Genomic DNA, 26,087 nt, shown 5'->3' with positions numbered 1-26,087 from the left:
TTCAAGGGGACAAAAATTCTACGATCCTTTCTAGAGTCCTACGTAATACGATAATAATAAACAAATTAATCACAATTTTTAGATGCATTATATCCTAATAAACGAACGAGAGAGAGGATTCGAAGAAACGAAGAAAAAAAAATAAAATAAAATTAACAGAAGAACGGCTAATTGGTTTATCATCGTAAGAAATCACAATTGAAGAAAGAGAAACACAAGGGGGCGAAAGGTGGCCGGTTCACCGCACAGAACTTGTGCTCCCCAGAAATAACGAGTATTTCTGGCGACGAGATTGTAGTTCGTAAAAAATACCCTATATTTAAGTTACTATTTTACGACAAGAACATCAAGACTCTAGGTAATTCGTCCGTCGAACGATTCGGCTCCGCGTGACGATGAAGCGAACGATTTGAAAATTTTTCAAAAGACACACCTATCCGGAACTTTCGTCCTGGAAACCTTCTAAACAATTTCTCCTTCGTTTCTATTGACTTTCTATACGTGAAAATTCGAACTTTTCATGTTACTTTTTTTGTTCTTCATCTTAACGATACCTTTCGCACACGTTTCGTTAGGACGAATGGCAATACGATATTTCTATGTATAAATTCGCGCGGCTCTAGACACAGACGAATACGCGATTTTTTTTTTTTTTTTACCTATAAATAAATACTATTACTTTCTACACACTGGAATACTTTGACGGAGTAACGTCACGAATGCTTATCTGTTAATTTAAGGTGGAAGATAAAAAGGCAAACAAACAATAATAAAAAGTAATATATTAATAATAATAATTAATAATTAATCATAATGATTGTAATGAGAAAAAATATTGGTAATGAAAAAAAAAAAAAATATATAATCATAAAATAAAGCGAAGTCTTTACTCGGGAGACAGAGACAGATAGACAGACAGACAGAACAGTCCACGGGAATACACTATCGTATCGACAGCCTTATGATGATTTTGGTTTCATCCCGTCCGAAACCTCGAGGATGAAACCCCGAATAATCCCGAACAGGGACACTAACTATCCTTTAATTATAAATTCTTCTCCGAACATCTATGAATGTTCTCGCTGGGACGAGAAACCGCCCGATTATCGGGAACGCAAACAGCGAGACCTAAATACACGCTAATGAACGAGATCAATTAATTAATTACGCGAAATCGCAAGGATCGACGTGTAACGAAACAGAAAGGAAAGAAGAGGAAAAAGATAGAAATCGAATGGAAGAAACGGTGAGAGCAAAGTTAATGGACAAGAAGAAGAGAAAACATAGACAGAAGATGGAAAATAAAGAAATTAGAAATAGAGAAAGAGAGAAAGTGGCGCGTCAGAGCGAAGGGTGAAAGCCCTTGATTCCAGAGTGCCAAAAAAGGCGTCCTTCGTGGAGGAGGGCGCCCACTAAGAGCTAAGCTACCGGAGATCATTTGAAAACTGTACACGGGACTCGCAGCTAGCCAATTAAGATGCTGCGATCCTCGGTCTATCGATTATCTACTTTAATTATTAAAAACGTCGACTTATTACTGAATTTTATTATTTTAGTTTAAATCCTCTATACAATACAGTACGTTGCTCCCCTCTCACGTTACGTGTGTCCTCGCCCGTTTCCCTACCTGCTCGCATTCTTGCTTCTTACATTTTTCTCATTTTTTTTTTTTTGTTTTTGGAATATACCGAGACTCTCCTCGAGATACTTTCTATGTACAGATGATTCGACCATCGCCATAAACGTCTGACAATTCTCGAATATCCGATCCGATTTTCATTTGCCGATTTATCTAAACGTCGAAAATTGTGGAATATTTCTTTTTTCTTTCAAATTTCTACGACTTCCGATTAATTTGTCTAGGCGATGAAAAGTTGAAGGATCTTCGATCGTTTGCGAGACGTCATGACCTGGTGTCATTATATCCCAGATTGAGTTCTGCCTTGCCTGAATCGGCTAGGTAACCGCGTTATCTACAAGCCACGTCAAAATAACTTCCTACCGACGGGAACGGGACAAATCGGTTGCCTTACGAATAAAATATAGAGACACACACATAGAGAAGTGAGCGAGAGAGAAACAGACGAATAACCGTGAAAGAAAAATCGCGCGTCTTCCCTACCTGCCCCGTTCCCGTAATCACACTACTTTATTTAATTCTCTTTATTTTATATCCGTAATGAGATCATCATTTGATTATTGGGTTGTCCTCTTTGGATCTCGTCCTTAGCTCCCCGTAACCCTCACCAAGACACCCGTGTCACGATCGTCACCTTCTTCGAAAGAAACAACTCTAAACGAGAAACATCATATTTCTCTTACCTGACTTGTTCAACTGTGACACCTGAAGGCGGACGATCGAGCACACGGTCCAACGAACAGGTCTCTCTGTTCATTAACGTGACCATGTCACGCCTACACGAGCGAGAATGCACCTGAAACACGTGTCTCCAGTTGATCGATCTTCCAGCGAATCGATCCGCCTGACGATCATGAAGAGTTTGACTCGAACGAGGAATATCAGCTAGACAGATATCGTTGCCAATGATCCACGAGCATTTTGCTCGTCGTCGAGCCAGAATCACTTGGCTCTCTCTTCATGGTATACATCAATCGTCAAAGTACTAACGCGAGAGACATCATCGAAATGGTAATTCAGGTAACTCTGACTCTTCGACAAGCAACAAATCGAAGAGTTCGATCCTCGTCGTCGTCGTTCATCCCGCTATCTAAAACATCATCCTCGTCCTTGTCACCTTCCTCGAATCCCTCGTCCTGTTCCTCCCGTTCTTCGTTCCTAACGTAAGGATACAAATCGAGGAAGGGCCAAAGGCGATGAAACAGCACACGTGCATTCTCGATCGTCGGCGAAACACAGGTATACATAGAAAATATATCGTAACGTAGATCGTGTTGGATGTTGCCGCAGGACGTCCACCAGGAGTCATCCCTCCTTTCTGGTCCGCCGACATTCGTACCATCGAACCTTGATGTCCGTACGTTCGTCCTGTTCGCAATTCTTCTAGCCGTGGCATCGATCTTGGAAGAACCTCCAGAAGAGTGGCTACCCTGAAGAGGAATCCCCGACGAGCTGGAAGGACCAGTTGCCGGTTCACCAGTGGACAGCTCGTCGTCCTGGTCGCCTCTGGTGCCGTTCCAAGCGTCGATGATCGTTCTTCGAGTCCTCGAGCCATCACCGTCGCCGAGTGCCGCGGCGACGGGACGATACTGTCGCATCTATCGAAGACGAGATACCAATCTCCAACCAAGGTACAGGGCCACCGTCGTCCACAGGGTCTCCCGGAGCGGTGCTGGGATCAACAGGGACAGGAGGCTGTCCGTGGAACCGGCCGCGTTGCCGGAGTTCGCGAAGCCCGGGTTCATCGCGGGCAGTCTGGATTTTTCGATCTCGGCCGCCTGAAACAGGAAACGGAAACGATACGTCAATACCTTATATTCGTCCCTGACTATTGTCCTCAAAATTGTATCCCTTTTATAAAAATAAATACTTGTAGAGAAAATTTACTCTTCATTTTCACCCTCAACTTCCTGCACTCGATTCTTAAAATCTCGCACGCGATGTCTTCCTCGATCCCGTGGCAAAGATTCGAGAACGAGCAAGAGAATCAAAGGGGCTACCGTAGGGTGGAACGAGGGTGAGCGAGGAAAGAAGGGAACGGGGCTAAGGCTCCTAATTGGGAGTGTCCTAATTGGACGGAATTACCGTCGATTCGACACTCCTTGCGGCTAAGCCTCCGGGCATAGAAAAAGCTCCACGCTCTTTTTTTATCGAGTTCCCTTATCCCTTCGAATTTACACGAGGGCAGGAGGGAGGGATGTCCCGACGAAGGTCCATCGTCACTCCCTCGAAACACAAATCAGAAAGCAGAGCGTATTAATACCGGTTAATTGTCAATTAATTTCCACTTTGAGGCAATTCCCTCTCGCTTAAGAATCGCGCCTCACCCCCTCGAAGCCCGCTACAAAACGTCTTCGTTACAACTTCCAGCAGCGATTCATTATCCAATTAGTCGTCGAGGTTGAAATCAACTCGACGAATGATTATCGATAACGATTCGCCGAGGAAAAGGTCGAAGGAAGGTTCGTTAAAATATTAATCGTTTCGAGATCGAAGATCCGTATCAAGCCACCCCCTAAGCTCCCATGGTAATGTTTCCCGCGAGCAATCGTATATATCTTTCTGCGAGAAATACTCTTTGTTTCCCCTTGATCACGCCACCCTTGAGCCGCAAGCTTTCCCCGTGCACGACTTCCGATCCTCGTTTCGTCTTAATCCACTCGCGCTGGCCGGACGTGCAATAATAAACGGCGAGAAACAGGGAGAGAGAGCTCAATCTCCGAGAGCAGAGGCTTTTATGGGGTGGCTATAATATCTGGTCATCGTCGGCTTCGATCAGACTCGTTCCTCGTCTCTCCGCAAATACATCTACGTATACGAGTGTGGACACAGAAAGTCTGAGCGTAATCTCTTACGCTTAGAGGGTGCGAGCAATAGGAGCTAAGGAAAGCGTCACATTAAGAAAGAATTATGGTGTATGGAGTCTTCTCGTGGGAGTCCTCCTCGTCAATTAATAGTGTCCCCTTTTTCTGTTGTACTCTTCGCGCCTTGTTTCTACTCTCATCGAGACACTCTAACCCCGTAACGCTCTCGTACGAGCTCTTTTCACCCTCGTTTTATCCGGAATCGTCCCGAGGAAGTGAGAACTGGGCGTGACGGTTGTTGTTTCACGCGTCTACAGCCACCTGCGACTACGACGACTTTCTCTATTTCGAAGTTGCCGTATGAAAAGCTGGCGGTCGGCTTTTATTGCTCGAGGCCCGGAAGAGAACGCTCGCTTGAGCAACGCGATTTCGCTCGCTCGCGCTTCGTCCAGCGGTTAAACGCGAAATTTATGCTCACGACCGGGTCGCGGTGATTACGATGTTTCAAGTTTATCGTTGCCCGGACAGTAAATGCGAATTGTTCGCGGAGGAGAGTAGCGTAACGAACAGCGTATCGTTTCTGTTGCAAAAGTTTCGTCGATTCTTACCCACTTTTAAGTTTCAAAAATTAATCATGCAAGGGTTAATTCGAGTATCCAGAATAATGGTCATTAATTCAGCCGGCAGGAATCACGCTTTAATTCGTTTAAGAAACGCATCGTCGATTCAGAAAGCGTGCGTTGCAAATTTAATTAAACTTCCACCATCGCGAGAGATGCATGGTAGAAACCGCCTCCTTGGGAAATTCTATCACGGAATCTTGTTACAGATAGAAATTTTTCTGTCGTAAGGAAGGAAAAGAGGTTGAACTTTGAAAACCAATTAAACTATGAAGACCGATACGTGATCAATTAAGAAAATATTGTATATTAAACTGGAAGATAAACTTTCACAGTACCAAATCGTAGGATTTAGGAAGTATGACAAATAAAGTAGTGAAATAAAAATTGACGAACTCCATCAACAGATTCAATCTCCCAAGCTTAACCACTGAAAACAATGACTGATATCGTGAAAAGATTGATACGAGCCACCACAAAAGAACAATACACCTTCCACGTGGTCGCGCTTATCGTAAATCACGAACCACAACGAAAAATCGACACAATCGGAACAACACTCCTCTCGATAACCATTAGGCTTGACTCGAACATGTACCGTAACGATGTAAACGATAAACGAGTGTCTCGATAGGAGCCGACCAGCAGCCCCGGCTACTGCACCAGAATTATTGTGCAACGTAATTGCTCGGTTCGCCATGGAAACGGCCGTTCGCGCAGCTCAGTTTCGCCGAGTCACGTAAGAAAAAGTCAATGGAAAACGGAGGTTTGCGGTCGAGACTTTGAGGTAGGCCAGGTAGCAGAAACACACCGGTGCCATGGATCATAAAATCTCTCAGCGAGGTCGGATTCTCGCAAGGGTTTGTTAAAACGACGAAAGTAAGACGTCGGAGCTAAGGACGATCGCGTGCTCTAGAAGAGACGACCGATCTGTTAGCAAGAAAAGCCAGAGAACCATTTCTTGTTTACCAACCGAGAGAGATCCGTTATGCTACCGGCGCTGGTTGCTGGTTAATGTATCAATTTGCGCGTCGGATGATCGTTTGAATAACTGATAAATGTCGGTGCAACGTTTCATTAGCTGCGCCTTGGCCAAGATTGCTCTCCCTATTCGCGGAAATCCGATCCACCGCGAGGAACTCGGTCTTGCACTGCGTCCGTGGTGCAATTTTCTCCCCGTTACCGTGAACGCTGGTTAAGGAGCTTCTTGGAAAATATAATCGTGGTACTTGGACGTTATGTCCCTTTAAACGAGAATTTATTACGGATTAACCGAAGGAAATTTGTATAGATAATTTTCTGTCCATTTTATTTCTAATACTTCCATATAATATTTCAAATTGTCTGTGCAATTTTCCTTTTGTCCTCATTTTTGTATGCGATCAGATTAAATTCAGCAAACTCCAAGGTAGTTAACGCGTTAAACGGAATCTCCGCGGAATATGAAGCAAGAGAAGAAGTCAAAGGGAATTGCGAGCAGGAGGAAAGGAGAGAAAGAATGCTCGCGATTGCACGAGATAATTGAAGATAATTTTCTCGGCCCGTGGCCACGGCTCGTGCTGCCATGCCCACTTAACTTTCACGTAAGGGGATGTGACCACTTAGCCGTTACATGCTCGCTTACTCTCCATGCATATGTAAAACGCTGGCTTCCCATGACCATTGGGGAAAGAAGGGGCTCGTAACTCGCGCACGACTACTTGTTCTTCGATCGACCGGCTCTCCTTTCACCCCATAGACATCACGGACGGGTAGGTGGGACGGAATGACATCGGGTAAAGACAGTTTACAATCAACGAGTTATTGATATTTCACGTGGAAAACGAGCGACTGAGAACACCTGCTCTTATCGTACGGAGAAAGTTTCCGGAAACTATGAAATAATTTCACTCTGTCACACAGTAGAGTTTTATCTAAAATCACTGTATATTCTCTACCTAATAGAAAATTTTCTTTTTATTTAGAATATAATTTTATTAACTTTCTATATATGAAATTTAAGTGCCCAAAATATAACACTTAATATTTTACCCATTCTGTCAGCCAGAAGTAAGTGAAACAGGGTATCAAATGGATGATCCAAATCCACGAGTGTACTCTGAGAACACGGGGAAACAGAGTGTCTCCCCGGACCATCGTCGGATTAATCTGACACTTCGATTCCCCCAGAGGGATGAAGGCAAACAACAACGGAGGAAGATCCTCGAGGAGACAATTCCCTGGTCGAGAATTCGCCACGATTCGTATTATCAACAAGCCAAGCCAGTTGCTCGAGTTACCGAGTTGTAGAACCGATCGGTATCAGATCCCGGACGAGCGGTCCAAAGGCGGCAGAGATTTCTTTAATTTCACGGATCCGTTCGTCCCCTTCAATTACCGTCACTTAACCAGCAATAATTAGACGTTCCAGGATTGGGTATCACGGTGCCGCGGACCTTTAAAGCGAATCAAGCCGAGACGGATAAAAGAGTCACGCCCTTCCACCCTTGTTCATCTTTCTTTTCCTCTCCTTGCTCGTCCCCTCTCGCTGTGTCGTTAGTTCCGCTTCTTTCTTTCAATCGACCACGGTAAATCACGAGGAATCTCGTGAAACGGTAAAAGGACTCCTCACCGGTCTTCCCGCCGACGACGTACACTAGAAAGGACGGGCGTAATAATCGTCCGGAGTCCGCAGAAACTATCCTCGACTCTTTTCACGACGATCTCACGGTTCACGACCGACTGCTTCAGGGATTACTTCTGTTTTTATATCGATTCGCTGGTCTAGAACTTCCATTCCTTGTATCGTTCCGATGAAATTAACGCGATTGTGTAATCAGAGATTGGTTTAGAATGAATTTAAACGATCAACGCTTTGATATCAATTAAAGTTCAGAAAGCATAGCAACATCGTCCGACGAATAACACGGTGTACCTTTGGTCGCTGGTACATGCTAAACCCTTTTCCCCGTTTCCATCGAACCTAACAACAACATCCCATCTATTCTCGTTCTATCGACGGTTCTCCGTAATTCCTTTACGACCGTTCGCAATCAATTTCAGCAGGACGTTGTACAAGCGACGCGTCCCGCCATAAAACCGTCGGGCATCCTATTTTTCTCACCTCGAGCGTCCGGCACGGCGGAGAGGTAAAGCGCGACAAACAAGCAGAGGCGAGCTCGTAAAATCAGTGGAGCACCCGTTTCGGGTGTCGATACATATTTGATCGAGCGATCGGCAGCGAACGGTGATGAAGTGGCAGGGGTCGTACACGTTGGGAGCAATACTAGACGTCTTAACGTTGGCGGGCAGATATTTATTGCGCCCGTGGGACACCGACGCTGCCGGCGATATAACTAAATTCGCGTTTATGGCCACGTCTGACCCACTCGAGACGACAATTTCTCTCCTTTCTTCCGATACACTCGGACAGAGAGAAAGATAGGAACGAGGAAACGAGAGATACTGAATCATTCGTGAGGCCATTAAATCGTGGATATCGAAACCTGGCTATTTCCGAGGTAAATGGCTTTTTGGGAAACCGTAGACACCTTAATGAACAGAATTTTAGATAAGAAACATGATTTTTCTAAGAAGCACTTCTGTCATGAGTCAGTGAAAATTATTCAATTCCTATTTCATCCCTTACACATTAATTGGACAGTTCTCGGTATGTCGAGAAGCGGACGGTAAAATTAATTTCCAAATTGAGTAAGCGAAAGTAGCAACCCGGTACGAATTTTATTTTACACGACTCTGACATTCCCGTGTTTCAGCCAGCTTTTATAACGCGTTCGCGCGGACGCCAGGGGTAGTTTTACGACGGATGAAAAACACCACGGGGGTGGAGGTTGGAATTGTGACAGACAGGGTACGCGATGCAATTATTTTTATGCCGAGCACACCGCCTTTGCACCTGTACACCGGCGTCGTAAACAGTTCGCGTTACCGCTTCCAGCGACGATAAGCCGCGCGTTCAACCGCGGAAAGTTGAAAACAAAGGGAAACAGGGAGCATTCGTTTCGTCGGATGACCGACAAAATTGTTCCGTCTCTGTCTGGTTGATCTCGTTGGAGAAAAAAATATGCTGGAAAATGTGTGCTTCCGGCTTTTATATATCCACTGCGTGGATGCTTTTTAAAATGTTTAATTTTTTAGATGGGTGATTTACTCGAATGTAGAAAAGAGATAAAGAACTACTGGAAGGGCGAACTTGTTAACTTCAGTTTTTCTAAATCGTTTAATTTTGGGGGGGAATTCTTTTGTAACGTGTACGTTGTCGAATAATTTTATTTTTAACATAATTAATTAATGAAAGTAGTGTACCTACCTTGGTCTTGGACGCGTGGAAGTCGTCGGCAATGTTCCTCAGGTTGGCACCCACGTTCGCCCACTGGCTCTCGTTGAATGCCTGACCGAAGTGGCCGCAGCAGTTGTTGCAGGTAGGTTCTGCGGGTCCTTTCTTCATGGCAGCGGCGCCACCGCACTCGGACGCGAGCCTGCGTCTTCGTGGCCGTGGCCTAGGGTTAGGCGTCGGTGCCAGCACGTTCTCGTCACCGCTGCATTCCGGAAACTGAAAGGCCGCGTCCCTGGTAGGGCTGCTTGGCGCCGACACGGTCACCTGAGGCGTCGCGGCCGGAAGTTGCTCCACGGCGGACAATACCAAATCTGGCAACGGTAATCGGGACAGATCAGAGTCCACTAAGACCACCGGATGTTCTCGGGATCCAAAACCGTCGGCTGCTCGCCGTGGTATCCGATCTGTAACAAAGAAAAATTAAAATTGTAGGCGAGGAAAAAATTTTTGTTAATGTTAATTGTCGAAATTATGGTTCTTTTTTGTATTGTAAGCGTGATGGAAATAAATTCAAATAAAAAAAAAAAAACAAGAGGCGTTACTTTTGTACCCACTGCAATTAACACGGCACGTCAGGGTTAGATTTAATAGCAGCTACATACAATACAAATCCTACTTATTACACTGCTATTATATCAATTATCTGCAGCTTTCCCTTTTTATTATCCCGCTTAATCAACAAAGGATGATGAAACAATTAAGCTACCAGAACAAGCCTTCCAATCATATAACGTCCTACCACTTATCTAATTAACTATTAGACTGCCGAAAATTATCGAACTGCAAAATATCTGAAATTTAGATAAATATCTATAGTTTATTAAATTAATCACGACTATCAAATTCGTATCTCCAATATATATCTTGTTAAATTCGACCCAACAACCGCACGATACTGTGAAATGAACTTACATCCGATCTTAAAGTTCAAACTTTCCTCGATAGCGATCTCGATGAATTCATCATCGCCATTTAGAAGCCTCGGGGCGATCTGTTCTAACGTTTACCGAAAACCGATGGCCCCGCGATACAGCGTGTGCGCAATCGACGAAACTGCAAACGCGATTCAACGTATCTGAATTTACAATCGATAATTAATCGCGGCGCAGAGCTGGAGTTGCGTCACACACAATGGAAATGCTACGATCTATCTACGCACGCTGAGACGGCCGGTTCGCTTATAAGGTTTAATGCCACTGTGAGATAGACAACGGCAAGGCAATCGTGCTGCTCTGTAATGGCAAGCAACGACATTATTGGCTAATGATTGTCTGAAAATTTGCAGCGCTCCAAACGTTAGCCTTCGGTTTTGAATTTCCACGTGTCTGAACAGAATCATTCGAAACGCGTTTCCTCGAAAAGACGAGTCGAAATCAATTGCCGCAGAAACAAAATGAACCTTTTTTTAAATTGAAATAATTCAGAAAAACAATCCGGTTTCGTGTAATACTAATAAATGGGAAAAGCTAGATTATCGAACGGTCATGGCAGACCGCGTGTCTCGTCAATGAACGTACGCTTTCCAAGCCGTTTATCAGCGACAATTATTCCGAGAAAAGAAGCGTTTTCCGATTGATAAGTGACTCGTTCTGTCTCTCCGACGTCCCGACGAGATAAACGCTGCGTAATTTCACCCGAAACCGGTAAACATAAATGCATTCGAGAAGCTGTCCCCTCGTTTCTACGCCGCCTTCGATATAATTAAGAGCGGGATACACGAGAGAGGTCATGGCCGATGGTAATTAACCTCAACGAAGCCTTCTCTTGGTGACCATAAGGATTTGTTCGTTGGGTACGCTACTTCTAACCGTTCTGTTTTGTTTAATTCATTTTACGACGCAGTACGTACAATTACCAGAATGGTAATTAGCCTGGTTATAGGGGTTACGCGCGCATGTGGATGGAAGAAAATGGTTTCGCGTATGATTTTTCACAGGCTATGATTCTTATATATCTTTTTGCAATGATTAACCACGTAACGAGAACGTTTCAGAAAATTTGAATACGTCGCAGTACAGAATCTGAGAGACGCTTAAACCGCATCGTATCGCGCGGACGTATGAATAATCGTGCTTGTATCACTGACTCATCCAGCAGCACCATTATTTGCTACCGTACCTCAGCTAGCCGGGATTAAACGAGCATATACGTCTCTTAATACTCTCTTTCAATTCGAGCAGATTGTTAAAATCCCTAATTCTTCTTAACCACTACAACGAACAGATTTAACGAAGTTATGATAAGTATTGTTATAAATAAATATTTGATGGCATATTCTGAAATAAAGATAAAGATAACTATGTAAAACATTTTTAGATATCAGTTTCAATAATGTCAGATTAAGATAAATTTTCATACGACTTGAATACAAGTTTTTATTTAAATTTTTACAAAAATTTATTGTAGTCTATTTATGGACACTTTTCACTATTAACGATTCATTTGTTATTCAAAATATTAATGAATTATTTTTAAAGAAGTGCGTTACAGAAATCCGCAATTGCGAATCACAAGACTCTATAGTTACACTTGTTTATAATTCAATGACCATTCTTTTGTTAAGTACTTAAATCATGAAACAAGAGGAATGATAAAAAACTGTGTCGATCGTATTTACCGATAGAAGCGTGAGTTAAACAACGCAGAATTAGCTCTAAATCAAACTCAATCCAATGACTCGATTTCACAATCGTCTCGTTATCTGTTCAGAAGCCCCACTCCTCGAACCGCTGCGCCGCGGTGCAATCGGATCGAATAACAGACTAGCCCGTGGGCTCGCAGAAACATTTAAGCGCGTTGGTTTTTCGCGACGAGGAACGCGGGGCGCGCGTAAATCGAGCCGATGCGTGACAAAATAACAATTCTTCGCGCCTCGGGCCGCCATTGTCTCGGCGTCCAGCGGCAATCGAGCGAGCAAGCACACGCGGTTGCATCCTTGACATTTCGAGTAAACGTCCGCGCGCGTTGCAGCCACTCTCGACTCTCTTTCGCTTGTGCAATTCGAGCGAGCGAGTACTATCATCGGCCACACATCGTCGCCTAGCTGTTCGACTGTGGCCGGGTGCGATCGCGAAATCTCGCGGCGGCAATAAAAGCGACGAGCCACGGTGCCCCTCGTCGTTTTTCACCGCTTGCAAAACCGCAGCCTCCGCGCGAGACAACGTTACACGCTTATCCCAAGATATCGACGCTCCTGTCTCTGCTCAACCACCTAGAACCTCCGCTTCGTCTGCTTTCTACCGCGCGCATTTCCTACGCGAAATGTCACTACTCAACCGCGTGAGAACCAGCCTTTCCCGAAAGAGATTTATACAATAAACGGATCCGCTAATTATCGGACCTCGTGGAATGCTCGCTAATAACCTGCTCGCGCGAGAGAGACGGAGTCTCTCGGCTTCGCGGTTAATTTACGGCCGCGTTAAGCGTGACGAATGGCCAGCCTAATTCTGATTTATACCAGGGATTCAATTTCGTTCAATCTCTTATCCAGCCGCGGTCTTTTCGCTATTTTTCCCGCCGTTTCAAGGCGATCCGCTTTTGCCGCAGTTCGCATCGCGGAAAAAATCTACTTCTGTTCGAGCGTTCGTTGATAAGCTGATTAACATCGAAGCGTTTGAGAACGTTCGAAGAACAGGGGTATCTCGATCGTTCCTCGCGATACGAAAGAATAAAGCGCAAGCTAGATGCGACCGCAAAGGGAGCAAGAGCGCGCGTCCTATAAAAGCCGCTGCAGTCGAGCAAAAAGTGCAGCGCGCACGTGGCCAACACCCGCATGCACTGTGTTCGCGGTCTCGCGCGTGCAACTTCGGCTCCGCTTGCATCCGCGGGAAGAGGAAGAGAGACGGCGAGGCGAGGAAAGGAACAACCGAAGAAGAGGACTGGGAACAAGTATATATACAGGGGGAGAACGAGTATATAAAGAACAAGGGAAGAGTGGAAGGAGGAAAGAAAACGCGTTACGTTAGCACGAGGGACAAAGACAAAGGAGGGAGGGAAAACAAGCGTTTTGACAAAAAAAAAGAAAAAAAAAATAAGCTACACGACAGGAAAGGAATGTGCGTACGGCGAGTAAAAAAGTACCACGAAGATAGAACTGGAGAGATAATACGCGTGGCTCGAGGAAAAAACAGATGAACTCGAGGAAGCAAGAAGAGGAGCAACAAAATTGAGAGAAGCGCGTGGAGATAAAAAAGAAAAGTAGAAAGAGGAGAGGAACAACAAGAAAATTTCGAGCGAATCGCGTACACTGCATCAAGAAATGTACGGAAGACAATGTACATTATGTACACGCGTTACGTCAAATGAACGAAGAGGGAAGAGAGAGAGAGAGAGAAAATGGTGGAGCAAATCGAGTGCTGGTAGCATATGCGAACACGTGAGTCAGATGGAGTGCCCTTTGTACACAAGTACAACGCAACTTGTTACAGTACGTACGTGTGCAACGTCAACCCTAGCGGTGCACCCGCAAGATCGCGCGACTTTGTGCGCGTAGGTGCAAGCGTGCCGCGTTGCATCGCGGTGTACGTGAGCCACGTTCAACGCTGAACCGCACAAAGAACCCCTCTCAAGGCCGCAACACAAGCGCAAAACGCGCTTCGCAAACTCTTCGTGCTGCACGTGCGAACGGCGCTCGCGGTGTCGCGCTTATACGGGCCGGCAAGGGTCCGCTTGTGCACGCTCGCTCCATCGAGTGACACGGTTTTTATCGTTTTTCCGCGACAACCAATCAGTCGTCGAACTGCGCCGTTTTCCCGGCTTTCGATCAATTCCCCGCCAACTCGGAACTGCAAATTAATCTTTACACGATTTGCAAGAAGCCTGATTTTCCCCACACCGCGTTAATTCATCCGTTTTTTTTAAATAAAGACACGTGCTGTTTATAAAAGTGATCCGGTTTTATATAAAATTTTGTAAAATAAAACGTAAGATACAGCGCGTAAATATTACAGGATTTCTGCTGTTCGATTCGATAAAACCGCTCGTAAACGCGCGATGATTTTCGAATATAATGTGTTTCTCGCAGCACCGAGCGTTTCTCGCACAAAAGTCGAGGATTTTGCGTCTTACTTTGCACGCTCGACGGGAAACGAGCACGGAATCAGGTACTTTCGAATGCTTCGCGGAAATCTCGTAAAACCTCAAACTCGAGTATAAATTTCCCCTTCTACGGAAACGCATCGAGGACAATCGATCGGTTCGGTCCATTTTTTCCCGCCTGAACGATCCTTTTTACCGTTTACCCTAGCCGCCGGAGATCCGGGGAATTGTTTCGCGGCAATTGGTCCGCGTGGAAACGGCTCGGTACAGATACGTTATCGCGATACAGGCAACGGGGAAAATGGTAAAAATGAGGGAACAAGGTTGCGCCACGGCGCAGTCGGCCATCGATTTCCTACGACCGTCTACGATTACTCAATAAATTCTGTCCACCGCTTCGCGAGCCGGCGTTAAATCGGATTCTGCGGTGCAAAAGTTATGTTGCCGAGGCTCGCTCAACCGATTGATTGCACTTCTATAGGATACGTGACTCGCGATTTCGTTGCCGATCGAATTAATCGAGCCTCGAAACCCGGATCGCCTGTAATACTCACGATCTGACCGCTGCTTTTCCATTAAGCGTGAAAATGACGGGAAAAAGTTATTACAGTACAACTAGAATATTGAATTACAGGATGATTTAAAAATCTTCAAAGTTCAACCACCGACTTGAAATTTTCTCCAGATTAAAAATTCATTTCGAAACTCATCCCAAAGTTCGATTCGCATCAATAATTGACAAGTCGAGGCACCACTTCCGTTAGCGGCGCAATCGCTAAGAAGAAGCTATACATCGCTGATTACATCGTTAGCCGGCGAGTTGCTCGTTACACGTTTTACAAGGTTCCGCAAGTCGGTCACGTTCTGCCTCCGTTATTCCACGATTATAATTACGGGCACGTTAAGGCCCACCCGCCTCCTCCTCGCTCCTCTCTACGTCTTCCTTTCCGTTACAACGCGGATAATAATCGGCAGCTAAGAAACGTAGCCGAGCGGAAATCGATTTCTCGCGGAGGAGATACACATCGGGGAGGCAACGATCTCGATGCACGTGCAACGCAGAATGCATCGCTCGTGTCGGAGGAAAATTCGACGACCACAGCGTTCTATCACCTAAGTGATATTTTTAGAATGCTCTCTGCACTTCGTTTTCCTCGCGAGCTTCGCACGACTCTCTTGAAAATTACCGATACTACCAACGTTTCGCGACTGTTCGCTGCAGAGAAAAACAAAGAACTGGTTCTGCGAGATTTCAGTGCTCGACGGTTGCAAATTTTCGGCAGAGAAAAGGAATTCTCGAGTACGCTTTGTAAAGATGTAAACAATATCGTGATTATCATTTTAAGGTTTCCTTAGATGAATATTCATGAAACTGACAATAATATGCACTTGCACGTTCAGGCACGTTTATATTGAGCTACGTTGAATCGGCTGATAGAGTTGATCAATTAGTCGGAATTTCAATCAATGATATTATAATATCATAATTGACGGACTACTTGAATAATAAATGTATTGTTTCATAACAGCTTCGAGCAGAAGAGGAATATTAAATTGGAAGAATTGAAAAATTGTAGATTTTGAAAGAATATTATGAATTCTCAGGGCAAAGAAGTTATTGCACCTTATTAATTAATAAATTTTGTTATTAAAGGCTCATCAAGCTTTTCGATTTTACTAGAAACATGAAAAATGTTGAGTATTCTTAATTTGATGATTATACAAGAGCAATTTGATTGATCAACTTGATCGGTTGCCTAAAATTTTCGTAATTAATTAACTGAAAGGTTGAAACGATCAATTGGAAAACAATGTCGAACGTGGAGCATCGAGAAGCTATTGTTAAACGCGTTGCGCTTGGAAGCGCGGAGGTGGCGAGCCTCGAGCTTCACGCTCGATAAAATCTCGATGACGAGCGGTGATAAACGAACTCGTAAGCATGGTCGAGGTAATCGAAGGAAAGGGGTGAACGTAGATAAAATCTGCCGAATTTCATGTACGGCTGGAGACGCGTGCTCTCGAGCCGCCTGCGAAGAATACGCTCAGGGGAGCGTAAAAATGTATAACACCGGAGGAGCACGAGCGGTTCGGCTCGATGAATATTAATACGGAGGTCGCAGTCGGTTCCGAAATTCTTGAAAAGTACGCGTCAGACTTCTCCGAGCGGCGTAATTAGCGCTTTTTTTTCTTTTCTAATTAAAACGACACGAAACTGTGGATAAGAATCGGCTCGTGAAGGAAACGTTAATTAGCCGGAACTGGGAACTCGTCCAGTTGAACACAATTCGTGGACATGGTGAAAAGCGTCGGGAAAATTCTTATCGAGTAATTCGTGGAATGAAAACAACCCTTGAATTTGGGGGTTAAGAAGCTACCCAGTGAAATTCTAAATTTTATGAATATTTTTACTTCAGAATTATTATAGGAACATTATCACCACGAAATTTCGCTAATTAAAAAGGAAGAGATAGAGTTGATAAGCCAAGTACCAGTGGTTAGATAACGAAGATTGGACCTTATTCCTAAGATCCGATCACGTCTTCTGATGAAAAGATAAAGCGCGGTGACGGTATCAAACTATCGACGAGATTTAGATAAAGAAAAGGTGCGAATTCAACGAATATTATAAGGACTTCGCCAATAAGGTCTGGCTTCTGTCATGAATGATAGAAAACTACCCTCGAGCATCGGACAATCGACGATGACGAATTCCTTTCAATATTTCACCGGATCTATAGACTTCAGTGGCTGCTCTCGTTCTCGGTGTCCCTGATCGATCGTTTTGCGGACTTCCACTGGGAAAAACCATGATAAGGTGAATTCAGTATCGAACTAACGCTATCTCGATTCAATATAAAAGTTTGTTGACTTACATCGACCAAAGTTAGGAACTAAAATTAGGCACTTAAATTGCCGAAGATTAACATGTCAACGGGTGATTGATTAGCAATGAACGTGTTGAAACAGAGAAAATTACATAAGTACGATACAAAATCATTAATTGTGTATCGATTACTCCCAAAATTCGGTGTATCGACATGACACTCTTTGTCGATAATAGTTCGAAGCTTTACGACAAAGTAACATAATACGAAGTTCAGTGTCGAGGGGCTATCGTTTCACGGACGACACTTGATCTTTCTTTTACCAAGAAATTAAACGCCTCCGATTAGAAGGATCACGGGAAGACTTGGTTCGATTCGGTGTTATCGATTCGTGTCGTGAGAAACGGGTTTCGAACAATAACTCCGTTGTAAACGTAACCGGGGATTGTATCCCTAACCCGAATAGGATACGGTTCTCTAATATTCCGGGTAACCCATCTAACCCGATATCCTGTAAGCCGGTCAAGATTTTGTCACTCGCAGAGAGGGTGGACAAGTATAGTCAGACAATTTCATTTTTTATTTCATTGAACCGCTGAACGTAATATCAACGAATGATAATAAATACACAGGCGGAAGATGAAAACGAAATAAGAAGATCGTGGAAAGGAAAGAAGAAAAATAAAAGCCACGTTATCGGATAACCCGCGTAATCGTTATTACCGCGGCGCGTTTACGCGAGCACGATGACGAGGGGGAAGTTTTCTGCAAATGTCACGGGAGAAGAGGCGAACAGGGCTGGCCACAGCTGTTTCTATAAATAACCACCCCCGACTCGAGCTGAGAACGCTCTTGCAGATTCTGCATCTTCTCTCGAAACCGCCTCGGCGAACTATGGTTATTGACCCTCACACACGCGGCCGCCGTCAACTATTTCCGTTCGGAAAATAATGAACCGTGGATCTCGGCGCATAATTTCATCCGGTAATGAGACCGTTCGCGAATTTCAACCCCGCTTGTTTGATTTACAACGAAGGCACGCCTCTGAAATTCGCGACTCGATCCATTGAATATGAATTTCTTTTCACATTCCATGTACAAGGATATTAATATAAAATTGAATTTATAATTTTTGAACAAAAGGGTTTCGTATATTGGAACAGTGTAAAATTTAGGAAATGAAAATAAAATGAGATATAAAATTAAATTAAAATTAGAGCTTTCTCCATGATCCTCCGTCCGAGGATTAAGCTACCACTTGATACCTTTTATACTAATATTAAAATTAGATTAATATTGTTTAACTAATATTTCTTAAGTTAATCAATGATGACAATTAGAAACGAAAGATCAAGAATTCAAGTACCATGCTGATATCGTTTGACAAGACACGAGATAAATGTTCTGAGGAAGATTACGTCACTTCGAAACAACAGTAACACACTCTGATGACCGGATGCAATTTGCGGTTTCTTTCGGGGCATTTACACGCGCGTGACGACGGGGATCAAAGGCTTGTTAACAACGTGTTGCTTCGTGAAACTACGGTGAAACATATTCTAAATGATATGCAATTATTGGGCGACTTGTGAGTGCATCGACCAAGGCATTTACAACTAAACTTAAGTGTAAAAAGGGGTCGTAGACAGAAATCTTTCAAAATATCTTGAGAAAACGGCAGATGAATGATTATATTCTTTCTTTATTTATTTCTCAATATATCTTCACATAATATCCAATATCAAGTGTTCTAATGTCAATCTTTTGCACTTGAAATGCGGCTATTTGCAATGTGCTCAAAATGATTACTTTAAGCTTCAAGTTAACTATCTTCGAGTACAAAGGGTTAATAAAAGTTATCGTTCGAAAATCAATTGTATTCAGTCGCGTTAAGTTCGAAAGACTGTTCGAAAATGAGCCATCCGAGAGTGTTTCAGACGTTGTCAGATATCGTATCGGCGCAAGAAACGAGCAATCGTCGTAGCGCGCACTTTGTGTCCGATACTGCAATCTCTGCCGGACGATCGAGAATCCGAGATTCGGGGAACGAGCCGTTGCATCGCGTTTTACGGCTCGTTTTACTCCGGTGTGCCGGACCATCGCTCTTCTCTCTATCTCTCGTCCTCTCTACGACCGTCCTCTCTCCTCCTACTCTGCTGTCGATCCGAACGTTTTCTTTAGCCGTAAAGGAGGCTCGGAGCAGCGGTGCAGGGTCACGGCCGGACATCGTCTACCATACACTCTCTCGGCCGCTCTACACCCACGCTACATCTGTTACACTCGCCCTCTTTCGTTCGCTGCACCCTCGTAAAGCCTCGTTTCATTATGCTCCGAATATAAGTTACCGCAATTTACGCCTCTAGCTCTCGTTTCTCCGTTTCACGCTGCTCTCCTGGCTTTTCTGCCGAGCCAGATGTAACGAGCCGGATTTTCCTTGGTCCCGCGCACGGGAAAACGTCGTGTAACGAGGAAACTCGTGAAAAGAGTATTTATGGCGGAGTCGGTTTCAATTTAACTACCGCCCTTTGAAATTTTTTCATTAGTCATAGTCGAATAAATGGTGGGCGTTAAGATGCCGCCTGAGTAATGATGATTTAGCAGTATGCTAATTAATCGGTCAATATACGAAAATAAAGATATGTTTCTAGGTATTTTTGGTTCGTCATGTTTCATCGTTCTAATGAAGGATAAATTCGTTAATAGGTTCACTGCTCCAGTGGAGTCAATTTCATTAACACACAAATTAACAATTAATTAATTTTCAAATTTCAGTTTGGTTCATTATGGTATTAGGCTAATATCAACACTGTTCATTATTTTTTCTTACAAATTATTTAATTACACAAAATTTCAGGAGTCACTGTGGTCACCATTACCGATCACCATGGTAGTCAATATCTTAGATGCTGATCAAAAGTTTAGAATCACTTCACGATTTAAATAATTAACAAAAATATATATTAACTCTTTGTCTCTTATGCTTTTCTTACTGCAGAGTCGTACAGTTAAAGAACACTGGACTATTGCATTTAACGATCCAAGTTTCTCTTTTCATTAACTACACTTTCAAGTATTCAATAAAAATCCCCTATAAGATAAATGACAGACTGTTAAAATTCACTCACAATCAGATATGAATGATGTGGCAGTCAAAGTATCAATCTCATTGTCAATGATTCCAAACTTTTGACAGCCACTAAATCTATCAAACTACAGTCTATACAATCATTTAAGGCAGCTTTCATTTACACTACTCAAAGCAATTGTGTGCTCAACTTAAAAAGAATCTTAAGAATAAGCGCAGATTAGTAATAGAAAACAATAGCGAAAAAAGCGTTAGAATTAGATCCGGAAAGACGTTAGTAACGTGAATTGCAAGAATCGCTAACAGGAATTCATTTCTCGAGATGATGCGAAATCACGATGGACGAAAAGCTGTCGAAACATCTCGCAACGACCTAGACGGTGCCTAAATGTTTCGACCCTGACTCACAGGACAACGACCGCTGTCAAATGTATCATAATTTTCGACAAAATCGTGCAACAATCTGCGACGAGTCAACGACCTGAAAGGAAACGATCACGCGGCTCCTCGAGGACGCGAGACCTCCATAACGAATTCGAAGAAAAAACATTCACGGATTTTACGTCTCACGCGATTCTCTGAATCCTTTATGCGCTCGATTTTAATCTTTGATTCTTTTACCTGATGATGATACTTGGTTGCTCGATGACGACTGGTTGTCCCGTGGATTACGTGCTTTACCTTTCCTATCCAGAATCCGTGTTCCGCGTGAAACTGGTCCGCGTTGTTGCGCGCGACAACCACGTGTTGCACTTCTACTCGATGCACCCAGAGCGTAACGTGGAGCGCGAGTGGAGTGAGTGGAAATTAATTGCGTGGCACGTGACAAGTTCAACGTAAAACACAGTTTATTGTAACATAACTCTCATCGTTTCGTGTATACAAAGTAAATCAACCTCGGAGTAACAAAAAATAAAATACATGTTCTAATAAATAAATAAATAAATAAATAGAAGTTGAATAATATAAAAAAAGGAATAATAAACGGTTTGATCTTGATATTTCCTCCATCGATGGAGCACCGAGGAAATTTACAATCACAGTATGTGAAGAAGAGCGCATCGAGTGAGCGCGTTAATAAATCTACTCATCATCGAGCAATTAACGTTTAATCTAACCACATCGATTTTCCAATAACCACAATATTATTTAACAATCTTTCTAGTGCAACGAGATACAGGAATCCTTGCAAAGGACAGGAAACGTTATGATTCTCATGCAAACAGTCATAAGTTCTCCTCTCGCGCCTTCTAATACGTCTTCCTGCTATACGTCTTTCGCCTATCCCTAGCCGAAAAGTGACGGAAATATAGGAAGAAAGAAAGAACGAAAAATGTGCAGGATGCACGTGATCGGAGATTCGGTAAGGTGTCAAGCAAATTTCGTTTCTACGTAGGCTCTGGGAGCAACGACGTAGCGAAAGGATAGTTAGTGTCATCGTGACGGATAGTTCGAGAACCGTGTAAAGACACGAAGGAAGGCTCCGAGACAGATCAGAAGAATGCTTAAAAGATCGTAGAACTCACGATTTCGGGACGGATGTTGAACCGTCCGGCTTCGAAGGACCTGTTGCAGAGCTGCGTAAAGGTCGAGCATCAGTTGCTCCAGCTGTTGTCCCTGGGCTTCCGCCTCGTCGTCGGACGGCAAAGCGAACGGGATCGCCATTTCTCGATCGTGACAGGTGCACTGGACTTTTCTTCTTCGATGCTTCGCTTCTTAGCGCTGTTCGATCTCTTCTCTTCGCGAATCGTTGCCACTGTAATCGAACCAATGTCTGTGGATCAAGCACTACCACCTTTCTTTAATTTCTCTCTCTCTCTCTCTCTCTTTCTCGCACAGAACAACGTCTCTCTTCCTATTTTCAACCAAGTCTCCGCCGTTTGCGTCGAGCTCGACAAAGAAATCGACGGTGATCAAGATCGCGCGTACCGACCTTCCCGGTATTATTAACAACGTATATTTTCGTTGCGGCACACGTGGCTTTCGGCTTCGACGGCGCACGCTCAATGTTCGTCGCCACACGGATTGTCCATACAAAACGCACGTGGACCGCGTGCAACGCACAAGGACCGCACTAACGCACCTGATCGTACCGCTACTCCGACGCGTCGCCTCAACAGCGTCGTCTGAAGCGTATGTAAGGTGGATCCTCGAATGGATCACTTTCCATAGGTGCTGAATATTGATAGGACACTTCTCTGTGCTGCAATTCGATCGAGGATTGAAAAGTTCGTGTGTGAGAGGGAGAAGGTCGAATCACCGTGGATCGGTGAGGAGCGATCGATGACAGGATCGCTCTCGTTCGACGACGTTCACCGATGACAGTTCGAAAACGTCTCACAGGATACGAGGGCACAGAGTTCAATGTCCTTCGATCGAAAACACGACACACGATGCACTGAGAGTCTTTTTTACTCGAGATTACGTCAACTAGCTTTTCCTCTCCTTTTTCACGAGGCACAAGCGAAAGAACATACGCGTCGAAAAGTAATTCGTGGGAAAAACAGAAATGATTATTTCGTTCGCTCCGTTCCGTCGATCCGCACACGGCACGCACGCACACGGTTCGATGGTGTAACACGTTGCGTCTCGAGACTGTCCTGCCACGGCTATCACACACGTGTGTACGGTGCAAGAGGGAAAGTAAAGCGACACGAGAACTCTCGACTGAGCTTAGGGTAACGAGAAACACGTCTATACTCCTCGAGGTCTGGCGTGGTAATGATTCTGAACTTTCGTTTCAGCCGCACGTTCTGCCTCGCGGCGGCAACCGACTTCCCCCACTACGCTCGCTCGGCCGGTTGCTCGCGTAGTGGGGGGACCGTGTCTGCTTGCAGGGGAAACGATGCTCGCTTGGAGGGGAAGCGATATTGGCGTGGAGGGGGAACGATGCGCGCGCATCCGGACTCAGAACCGATGAGACGAGAGAAAAGGACTAGAGAAACAAGCTTTGGTGGGGCTGATTGTACGTGTGCCCGTGGTCGCGCTGTTGTAAATTTACCGGTTAGGGTCAAGTGGGGTAAAAAAAAAAGAGAGAGAGAGAGATGGAAGAAAAATCAAAAACTTTTAAAATCGCGCGGCACAATGTCCCCTCTTGTGGTGTCGATGAAACGATTCGATTTTTTGACAAACTGGAATTTTTACAAGGAAAAACCAGCCGCGTTCTTTCCGATTCGCAATGCACTTTTATACTGCGCTCCTTTTTTTTCTGTCTCCCTAATTAGGTTGTAGAATAAAATGGACAGTCTTTCGAGCATAAAAGATTTGTCTTTTAACCGTGTAACAAGAAATACGAAGGCGAAGCGTGTAGCATGTAGCAATGAGATCTCGACAGCAGAGAGAGTGAGAGGGAACTCACACAAGCGAGCGGCACGCTTGTATGCACTCCGAAGCGGTTCGTGGAGGCGCGTATGACACGACGGAACGACACCCGAGCGTAACTGCGTAGTTTCTGCGGACAACTCCACGGGGGTAGTTGAGGAGCGGTTTCGCCGATACGGCGCTTTTTACAAGCCGAATTATCGACTCCGAAAAGTCGTCGAGAACCCACTCGTAACCCCGTGATCGAGTAACTCGAGTGTCGTCGTTGCGTCATACGGGGAGGAGGCTACTCATTTTTTGTATCTTCGAATAGAATGCACGAACCGAGTGTCGCCGATGACTCGGCTCGATGTCGGCGCGAGCGATGTCGAGGATAAAAATAATCTTCCACCAAAACAATATTTTAATTTCGTCGTAATTTGCGGCGACGCGAACGATATTCATGGGATCGTGATACTTGGCCGAGTGACAATTTTTTCATCTGGCCAATGAATGGGTAAAGAGGTAAAGAAACGGGAATACACAGTGCGCTCCTACCGTGTCGCGCTGATTCACAATGCACACGATGCACCCAGTGCACACGATAGTCTTTTTGCACGATACGACCTCATGTAAATAAGTATCTGCATATTACTCTGTATTGAGGGCCTCGGGATTTAACAAAATGAAATAAAGAAAATCGAAAAACCATATATTGGAGTATTTTATACACCCAGTGTCATAAACCGTATTTCCCTCCTGTGTATCTGTTATATTTTTAATTTTTTTTTTTTTTTTTACAAACATATATATATAAATTAGGTTACAAGGTTATATAAACGAAAAAATTAAAATTTTCTTAGAGACATACAACTCTAAAAATTTCATATCCTTAAATAATAAAAGTCAACATTTATTCGAACATACTCCGCATACTCTCTATCGACTTGCATTCACCCGCACAGAAATGGTCAAAATTTTCAAAATCACGTATGCATATTGTACACAATCGGGCAGAAGCTCGGTAATACCATCGTTCAACGATCATCCTATTCGATTCGACTTGCAAATAGCCGCGAGACAAAGAGTCCAACGACGGGTGCACGAAATACGCGTGGCATTATGCGATGCACCGATTCCGAGCGAGTCATTCGAATCGACGAACGATCGAGGACTATCTGCATTCACCGGGTCAGGTTGACGACAAGCCAAGAGGAGAATAGATTAATGGCAGAAACGGCGTACGGAGACAATGTCATTGGATATCAATCGAGAGAGAGAGAGAGAGAGAGAGAGAGAGAGAGAGAGAGAGAAGTTAAAGGCCAGGTGAATCGTTCGGATATCGGGGATGGCGTTACATAGAGATGACATTAGCAGGACGAACGATAGAAACTGAAGTCCATCTCGACGGAGAATGCCGCATCGATATCGACAGATCGATGCTTAATGCCGAACCGGAGTCGATAGATCGCGGCAATTTCACGCGAGCAACAGTTCAGGCAGATGCACACGGCGCAGTTAATCAAATTCGCCCGAGCGCCGACGTAGAAAGATATTAATTGACTGGATGCGAAGAGCGTCGATCGTGAACATGCACGAGTGCACCGAACTACTTTTCCAACGTCGCTTTCCGTCTGTCCCGTGCCGGTGATTTATGGCCCGTGCGCCGATTACATTTCATTCGGGTCTTAATTAGCTGGTAATACCGAGCTACCGAGTTACCACCTTCGGTAACGCGATCGTTTCAATTTCTTTTCGCTATCAACGCAACCGGGGCGTATCGATTATCATCGATGAGAAAAGAAATATTTATTCTATCATCGAAGATAATAAAAGACTTGAAACATTTTGAGATTCGTTTTTCGTAATTAAAAATACTAACGTTTTCGTTGATGCCCCTTCACTCCATACGATGCGATACTTTCCTTTTCGAACGTACGATCTTCAACTACCACGATGCTGATGTAGACCGTTCGTCGCAGCGTGAACAGAATCGAGAGATTATTAGTACGTTTAACTACCGCGTTATGATATAATTTTACTGAGTTCCCGACAAATGTTTCTCTCTGTCCCGTGAAGGCTGCTTATCTTGAATGATTCTGTACTTATACGAGCCGAGGAACTACTGGACCCCTACTCCGCGCAACTTTTCTTTAAGTAACGGTGCTTATCTTACTTGGAAAGTCCACGATATAGAGGCACAGAAGAATTCATCGATCGAACGTTGTACCGGATTATTTTTAAAAATTATTTCACCGATGACTTCTAGTAATTGGTATTCTATGAATAGAGATCACCTTATAGTGGCACAATGCCGATGGGCAAATAAGAAAAATTCACTCGCTTCATCAGTAAAAAGTTATCTTCGTTTTCTCTGTGAATATTTAATCTTTCGACTGCGATAATGTAATTTTCATGCCAAGATTAGGAGTTTAACACTT

At 44.1% G+C, this 26,087-nt stretch overlaps 1 protein-coding gene across 2 annotated transcripts; it reads right to left on the bottom strand.

Moving 5' to 3' along the window:
* Positions 1-1,649: 1,649 nt before the first annotated feature.
* On the bottom strand, positions 1,650-25,702 carry LOC114882899. Of its 2 annotated transcripts, XM_029200075.2 has the most exons (4): positions 25,529-25,702; positions 21,873-22,102; positions 9,373-9,803; positions 1,650-3,417 (listed from the first exon to the last, which is right to left on the bottom strand). In XM_029200075.2, exons 2-4 carry the CDS (start codon positions 22,009-22,011, stop codon positions 3,238-3,240), a joined length of 750 nt encoding a protein of 249 aa, XP_029055908.1. In that variant the 5' UTR covers positions 22,012-22,102; positions 25,529-25,702; the 3' UTR covers positions 1,650-3,237. The 2 variants fall into 2 exon arrangements, with proteins under 2 accessions (XP_029055908.1, XP_029055907.1); XM_029200074.2 differs by lacking the exon at positions 25,529-25,702 and having other exon boundaries at positions 21,873-23,053.
* Between the last annotated feature and the right edge of the window lie 385 nt (positions 25,703-26,087).

Source organism: Osmia bicornis, chromosome 1, assembly GCF_907164935.1.
Source record: "Osmia bicornis bicornis chromosome 1, iOsmBic2.1, whole genome shotgun sequence".
Classification (NCBI taxonomy): domain Eukaryota; kingdom Metazoa; phylum Arthropoda; class Insecta; order Hymenoptera; family Megachilidae; genus Osmia; species Osmia bicornis.
Note: the sequence above shows the minus strand (reverse complement) of the source record. Positions and strands in the feature narration are given on the sequence as shown.

What these genes read in the sequence shown, in the direction of transcription:
- LOC114882899 (XM_029200075.2), bottom strand. Translation starts at nt 22,011, where the DNA reads ATGGCGATCCCGTTCGCTTTGCCGTCCGACGACGAGGCGGAAGCCCAG. An exon ending in TCAACATCCGTCCCGAAATC is followed by an intron (nt 9,804 to 21,872) that starts GTGAGTTCTACG and finishes TCTTTGTTACAG; the next exon opens with ATCGGATACCACGGCGAGCA. An exon ending in TCCACGCGTCCAAGACCAAG is followed by an intron (nt 3,418 to 9,372) that starts GTAGGTACACTA and finishes TTCCTGTTTCAG; the next exon opens with GCGGCCGAGATCGAAAAATC.